Consider the following 8,205-nt stretch of genomic DNA (forward strand, 5'->3'; position numbering starts at 1 on the left):
GCTTCAAACCCTGGGTAGGGTCCCCAGACACTGTCTCCAACTCAGCTTTCACACCAGTGGGCTTCAAACCCTGGGTAGGGTCCCCAGACACTGTCGCCAACTGACTTAAAGATACCATGAGACTGTGGTAGTAGTGAGCTTAGACTGGGATTGGAACTGGGGGGAGAAATAAAAGCACAAAGGAAGACTGGTTGAAATAGAAAGAAAAGGCTGGGGGAAGAGGCTCACACCTGCAATCCCAGCACTCTGGGAAGCCGAGGTGGATGGATTGCTTGAGCTGATGAGTTCAAGACCAGCCTGAGCCAGAGTGAGACCCTATCTCTACTAAAAATAGAAAAACTGAGGCAAGAGGATCACTTGAGCCCAAGTCGGAGGTTGCTGTGAGGAGCTATGATGCCACAGCAAAGTCTCCTCAAACTAACCAGACTTCTAAAGAGCCAGCCCATCAGCATGAAAATATCACTGTGCCTAAGGAAGTGCAGTGGGTAAGGTCCAGAAACCCAGAAAGTATTATTTCTTACTAATTAAAAGAAAAAAGTAACAGGATGAGTAGACAGGAAGGCCTCCGTATGCCCTATTTTTTTTCTTTCTTCCCATCCAACAAATTAGTGGATAATGATGGAGTGAAGGAAGCATTAAACAACTAGAAGCAGTAGTCAATCAGAGCTTCCAAATAATTCCACCCTGAATTAAATAAAGGCAGGCCAAGCAAAGTGGCTCATGCCTGTAATCCTAGCACTTTGAGAGATTGAGGTGGGCAGAATGCTTGAGGCTAAGAGTTCACAGCCAACCTGGGCAAAAAGAAACCCCCATCTCTATAAAAAATTTAAAATTTAGCCAGCAATGGTGGCATGTGCCTATAGTCCCAGCTGCTCACTTGACCCCAGGAATTTGAGGTACCAGTAAGCTAAGATGAAACCACTACATTCCAAGCTACAAAGCAAAGCCTTGTCTCAAAAAAAAAAAAAAAAAAAAAAAGTACCATCATTATTAGGAGGTGTACTTAGAACGTTTCTGTTATAATTGTATATACCAATCTTAATTTAAAAAAAAAAACTTTTAAACAGTCTTTTTAATTAAAGTCTAATTTTTATTAAAGTAAAATATACTTATCTGATTTACTATCTTTATCATTTTTCAGTATACAATTCAGTAGTAATAAATACATTTTTATTCTTTTTTTCCCCTCGTCTTCCTCCTACTTCCCCAAAACAATTTTTATAGTCACAGTAGGACTTCATATTTTTAAGGAAGAAATCTCATTTTCTTGAGTGTTATTTTCAGCCTTTTAACATAATCTATAATCCTTTACACAGGAAAACAGTAAGGAACATTTATTTAATATTTTAAGATGATACTTGAACAACTTTGTCTTTCATTTAGCAAGCATCACGTGAAGCATGTTATGAATGGAAAATGTTAAGTGATAATGTATCATTTGCTGCTGTCATTTTAGGTGAGGTGGTTGTAATGTATAATTGAGTGGGGTGGCTTTTTTCCAGAATGGAATCACTGGTTCCACTTGTACAGAGTTTGAAAAAACGGATGGAAGTGCCAGACTATGAAATGGTAAATATTTTATATTAAAGTATAAAACAAACCCTTTATAAAGATAATTTTCTGAGTAGAAACTTTTTTTTCTGTTATAGCATTTCACTTTTATTTATGTTTCTGTGAAGTCTGAATGAATTATTAAGAAAAGAAATAAGTGAAAAACTACATACTCTTTAGAAGCCACAATACTGGGAAAGTTTTCCAGGAAAAAAATGTCCTTTTTTAAATGTTATATATGAAGCAAAAATACTGTTTTTTGTTTGTTTGTTTAATATGTGGTTCTAGCTTTCCCAAAGTAGTCTAAAAATGTTTCTAACATATGTTTGCAATTTTTAAAGAATAACAAATTTATTTTATTTATTTATTTATTTATTTATTTTGCAATTTTTGGCCAGGGCAGGGTTTGAACGCACCACCTCCAGCATTTGGGGCTGATGCCCTACTCCTTTGAGCCACAGGTACCTCCCATTAATTTTTTTTTATTTTTTATTTCAGAATATTACAAGGGATACAAACGTTTTGGTTACATGCACAACTTTTGTACAGTTTGAGTCAAGGTTATAATTGTGTCTGTCCCCCAGATAGTGTCCCTTATGCCCATTGGATATGAATTAACCCATCCCTCCCTCTTCCCTTCCACTTGCTGGATTTCCATTGAATTTTACTACCATATGTACATATGCATGTTGATCACTAACACCAAAGTGAGCACATGTCAGGTTTGTTTTTCCATTTTTGTGATAGTTCACTTGGGAGGATGGTCCCCAGTCTCCAGGTTGTTACAAAAGATCCTAATTCAGTATTTTGTTGATGGCTGAGTAGTACTCCACAGCAGACATATGCCACATTTTAGTAATCCATTCATGGGTTGATGGGTGCTTGAGTTGTTTCCACTTCTTTGTGATCATGAATATATTATAATGTGTGCTACTATAAACATTCAAGTGCAAGTGTCTTTTTTATAGACTGACTTTTCCTTTTGGGTAAATTCATAGTTGTGAGATTGCTGGATGAAATGGTAGATCTACTTTTAATTCTTTGAAGAACCTCCACCCAACTTTCCAAAGAGCTTGTACTAGTTTGCAGTCCCACCAAAGGTGAGGGGATGTTCGTTTCTCTTCACATCCACGCCAGCATCTGTGGTTTGGGGACTTTTCAATAAAAGCCATTTTCACTGGAGTTAGGTGATATCTCACTGTGGTTTTGATTTGCATTTCCCTGATGGTTAGAAACATTCAGGATTTTTTCATGTGTTTATTGGCCGTTAGTCTATCTTCTTCTGAAAACCTTCTATTCATGTCTTTTGCCCACTTAATGGAGTTTTTTGATGTCCTCTTGCTTATTTGTACGAGTTCTTTATAGAGTCTTGTTTTTAGCCCTTTATCAGATGAACAGCATACAGATATTTTCTCCCATTCTGTGGGTTGTCTTTCCACTCTATTGATTGTTTCCTTGGCTCTGCCAAAGCCATTTTAATCTAATCCGGTCCCATTTATTTATATTTGTTCTTGCTGTGATTGCCTCTAGGGGCTTCTTGATAAATTCTTTGCCTACACCCATATCTATATGTAAGAGTTTTTCCAACCTCTTCTTCTAAAATTCTTATAGTTGCATGCCTTAAGTTTAAACAAAAATGGCATGGTCCTGGCATAGGAACAATGGACACACACCAGAGGATCCGAACAGAGAACTCAAGATACAAAACCATCCTCATATTGCCATTTGATCTTTGACAACACAGACAAAAGTACACGCTGGGGAAAAGAATCCCTGTTCAATAAAATGGAGCTGCGAAAATTGGATGACCTCGTGTAAAACAGGATCCTCACCACTCACAAAAATTAACTCGTAATGGGTAACAGACTTAAACCTAAGACATGAAAATGTAAGGACTATGTATTTGAGTTTTTTAATTTTGTCTATGATCAGATCTTCTTCACCAGAGGAAAGAAAGTACACAATTTTTAAAATCCTCTACTTTCCATCAATTCATATTTATATTTCCTTCTTCTTTCTTTTCCTCTCTATTTGAAAACTTTTCTGATTTTAAAACCAAAAATAACCCAGACGAGGTAATCCTATAATCCTAGCACTTTGGGAGGCCAAAGCTGTGTCAATTTAAAAAATTTTTTAAAGGTGTCAGCAAGGACATTAATGATTAAAAAATCTCTTAGAGGGCGGCGCCTGTGGCTCAAAGGAGTAGGATGCGGGCCCCTTTGATAGAGGTGGCAGGTTCAAACCCAGCTCCAGCCAAAAACTGCAAAATAAAACTCTTAGAAACAATAAAACATTACAGTATAATTTTCATTTTTCTCATTTTCAGGTTCACCAGGCTGGTCTAACCTGTGATTATTCAGAACTTCCTCATCACATCAGCACAGAACAAGAAATAGAGTGTCTTATTCAGTCCGTGTATTATTTATTAAAAAACTTACCAAAACCTACTCTTGTGACAATTGCAAGGTGAGTGTAGTAGGCTGAATAACAGTCCACCAACGATGTCCACGTCCTAATTTCTAGAACCAATGAATATGTTGCCTTAATGGCAAAAGGGATTTTGTAGGGTGATTAACTTAATGAATTTGAGATGAGATTTTCCTAGATTATCCAGGTAGACCCAATTTAATCACAAATGTTCTTAAAAGGAGGAGACCAGAAGGTCAGAATGAGAGAGCAAGCTTGGAAGAGTCTACATTGCTGGCTTTGAAGATGGAGTAGGGGTGGCAAACTAAGAAATGCAGCAGTCGCTGGTAGCTAGAAAAGGCCAGGGAACAGGTGCTCCTGTGACTCCTGCAGAATCAGTACCTTTATTTTACAACTTCTGACCTAAAAACTTAAGATAGCAAGTTAGAGTTGTTTTAAGCCACTAAATTTGTTGTAATTTTTTATAGAAACAATAGGAATAATAACAGTCTCTGTAGGTGAATCTAATGAATTCTAATACTTAACCAATTTTTTTTTCTCCACTCAGCTCAAAATTCAGATGTATGTTCTCTTTCCTATTAGTGATGATAGGCAAACAATGTATAATGATCGTTATCTTGTCTTTGAATTTTATGATATCAAATGAACATAAGAATTCTCATTTCTGTGTCCTATGGGTGAATATTTAGCTACTGCTATGTTTTAAGTTTGATCATAATTGCTAAATAGGTATAACAATTTAAGAACACTTTTTTCTCTGTATGTGTTAATCTTTGGGCTGGTTTTATATGGAAATATGAGGCTCTAAAATAAATACTTTAAATCTTATACTAAGGCTAATAATAATATTTATATAATATTTTGTGACAAATATTTTTACCACCTTTTTTAATTTTAAAACAAAATTTATAGATAATATAACCTACCTATATGTATAATTTAAATATATATAGATAATATACATAACATATAGTAATGTAACCTACCTATACACTTAACTAGACTATCTGCATGTACACAGAATAACATTATAACATTAAGGAGAAATAAGTGATCGGTCAGCCTCCAGTGTGCGCAGTACTAATATGAAACTAGCAGATGAACAACTATAGGCCCACCCGAGAGAAAAACGTAAACTCAAGAAGGGTGAAGCAGTGGAGGGTGGGGGTTTGGTAAGCTCTCATCGGACAGGTATAATGTAGGGATATAGATAACTGAGTGAAGGGCTCAACTACAGCCTGGACTTCACCTAATAAACGCAACCAACATGGCCCTAATCATATGTAGTCTTACGTTAATCTGAAATTAAAATATATATATATATATACAAATAAAATGAGCTATTAAAAAAAGGAAGTAATTGTAATAAAATAATATGTATTAAAATGCCATACTAGACTGGTATCTTTAAAAGTTACTAGATGTGGCTCAAGTGGCTAAGGCACCAGCCACATACCCCTGAGCTGGTGGGTTCAAATCCAGCCTGGGCCCGCCAAACAACAATGACGGCTGCAACCAAAAAATAGCCAGGCGTTGTGACAGGCGCCTGTAGTCCCAGCTACTTGGGAGGTGGAGGCAGGAGACTCGCTTGAGCCCAGCAGTTGGAGGTTGCTGTGAGCTGTGATGCCACAGCACTCTACCCAGGGGGACAGCTTGAGGCTCTGTCTCAAAAAAAAAAAAAAAAAGTTACTAGATGTAGCAGTTCCAAATGCAGATAGATGCCCATGTTTTGTATCGGCCATGGTACCAGGAACCAGGTACCATGAACAGCCCAGTCATAGTAATGTTTTCCTGACCATTGAACAACTTCTTAGTGAAGGTCTAAACTTAGAAGTTCAGTCTTTCCTCAATTCACAGAGTAGTTACATTCATGGAAAATATAGTTCATATTTAATGTACTTTCAAAAATACTCTGTTTATATATAAAAAAAGATGTTGACTTGTAGGCTTAAAAAAATAAAGACCACCCTCTCACTTATGTAAATACTCAGTAGACTTTGGAAACTAAGGCACAGGACAGTTATTCACACTGCAGGACTATCCGGCAGGTTGCAAGTATTCTAGCAGCCTAGCCCTTTTGTCCCAGTCCCCTAAATGTCAGTGGCATTGCTCTAGTCAGTGTGGCCATCTAAAATGTACCAAGAGATTTTTAAAACACCCTCTTGGAGGTAGGTAGCTTTTATCAAGAACCACTCTAATAGTGCTTAAAAGAAGTCAGAAATCTTTCTGAAAGTATTGAAGTACCCTGTGTTCGTTAAGACTTGTAAATTAAGCTTCTACATGAAATGCTTTAAAGTAGGTTTTTATCCATGTGTATGTGTTAGTATTTAATAACATAAAGTTGCTCTGCATCATTTATTGTCTTAAAATTTTTACCTCAAGTCTCAAAAATAACCTGATTAGGGCAGCACCTGTGGCTCAGTGAGTGGGGCACCGGCCCCATGTACTGAGGGTGGCGGGTTCAGGCCCAGCCCCAGCCAAACTGCAACAAAAAAATAGCCAGACGTTGTGTTAGGCACCTGTAGTTCCAGCTACTTGGGAGGCTGAGGCAAGAGAGTCGACTAAGCCCAGGAGTTGGAGGTTGCTGTGAGCTGTGATGCAACAACACTCTACCAAGGGCAACAAAGTAAGACTCTGTCTCTAAAAAAGTAAAGAAATAAATAAATATAAATAACCTGATTATTGAAGAATGGAATGAGTTTATCAGAGAGCTTACTGATTATTTCTTTAGGTTTAAAATACTTGTGCAGGACACTATGCATAGAGGGATTTCACCCAGCAAAGGCAGGCAGGGTAACCTGGCTCATTATCCCCTCAGTGATTCCCCAACAATAAAACAAAAAAGCTTGTGCTAAGAATTAGTTTAGGTAACTAATTTCAATTCTTTCTGGAAAGCTCTCTATGCCACTCCTTTCCTTACCCCTGTCTAGAACCGGGAGACAAATCAGTTCATACCTTAATCGAGCTGTGACTGGCAGTAACATTGCAGCTGCCCATTGTAACACACGTCGTCCTCCATGAGTTCTGGAAAGACTCCCAAAATACAGATTTCTGGATGAATTTAGTCATTTCTAGCCATAGCATCCACATAATTAAAGAATAATAAAAATGGCTCAGCGCCAGCCACATATACCTAAGGTGGTGTGTTCGAATCCAGCCTGGGCCCGCCAAAACAACAATGACAGCTGCAACCAAAAAAAAAAATCACCGGGCATTGTGGCGGGCGCCTGTAGTCCCAGCTACTTGGGAGGCAGAGGCAGGAGACTCACTTGAGCCCAGGAGTTGGAGGTTGCTGTGAGCTGTGATGCCACGGCACTCTACCCAGGGGGACAGCTTGAGGCTCTGTCTCAAAAAAAAAAAAGAAGAAGAAAGATGCCCAGCCACTAAGGCAATAAATCCCTGTATTCCCAAGCAGATCCTCCATTTCAGGGCACTCATAGTCTAAAGGGATAGTAACTGTAACTGTTTCATAGAGTTGCTGAGAAATTGTAAGAATATAATTCATGTGAAGTTTCTAATATATGACAAACATTTTATAGCTTTCAATTGTTATTATTCCAAAATTCAGTATACCTTCATTTCCATCTTACATTGAAATCCAGAACATGCAAGTTTTTCCTCACAGTATGATTTTATTCTATTTATGTGTATTTTCTTTTTCTTTTTCTTCTTGGTTCCAGATCAAGTCTGGACGATTACTGTCCTCCTGAGCAAGTTGACACCATTCAAGAAAAGGTCCTCAATGTCCTACGCTCCCTCTATGGGACTCTGGACATTCACCATGTGTATTCAGAAGAGTCTTCTCCATCTTGAAACAACACTAGGTTCCTGTTACAACTTGACGTAGTAACAGGATTTTCACTAATTTATTTGTAAATGCGACTTCCAGAGAACACTGTTTTCATGTTAACTTTCAACTGAAATATTTCAGGTATTTTGAGTCTTCAAACAACCACCCTCAATTGTTGAATGATTATAATTTTCTAGAGTTCAAGACTAGCCTGAGCAAGAGTGAGACGCTGTCTCTACTAAAAATAGAAAAACTAAAGCAAAAAGATCTTTCGAACCCAAGAGTTTGAGGTTGCCGTGAGCTATGAGAATGCCGTGACGCTCTACCCAGGGTGACAAAGTTAGACGGTGTCTCAAAGAAAAATAAAAACGCAAAGAAAGAAAATTTTCTGTTAGAGTTCTATAAATATTACTTCTATGAATAAATTATTTTGTGTG

General features: G+C 37.6%; 1 protein-coding gene across 1 annotated transcript in view; it reads left to right on the top strand.

Moving 5' to 3' along the window:
• Positions 1-8,003, top strand: part of CUNH5orf22 (chromosome unknown C5orf22 homolog) — a 20,069-nt gene extending 12,066 nt beyond the window's left edge. Inside the window, exons 7-9 of the mRNA XM_003792922.3 lie at positions 1,503-1,569; positions 3,878-4,017; positions 7,659-8,003. Of these exons, the coding sequence (XP_003792970.1) occupies positions 1,503-1,569; positions 3,878-4,017; positions 7,659-7,791 (340 nt within the window). The 3' untranslated portion in view covers positions 7,792-8,003. The remainder of the gene's footprint in view (positions 1-1,502; positions 1,570-3,877; positions 4,018-7,658) is intronic.
• The last annotated feature ends 202 nt before the right edge of the window (positions 8,004-8,205 follow it).

The sequence above is a fragment of the Otolemur garnettii genome, unplaced genomic scaffold (assembly GCF_000181295.1).
Source record: "Otolemur garnettii isolate 467f Iridium unplaced genomic scaffold, OtoGar3 scaffold00063, whole genome shotgun sequence".
Taxonomy (NCBI): domain Eukaryota; kingdom Metazoa; phylum Chordata; class Mammalia; order Primates; family Galagidae; genus Otolemur; species Otolemur garnettii.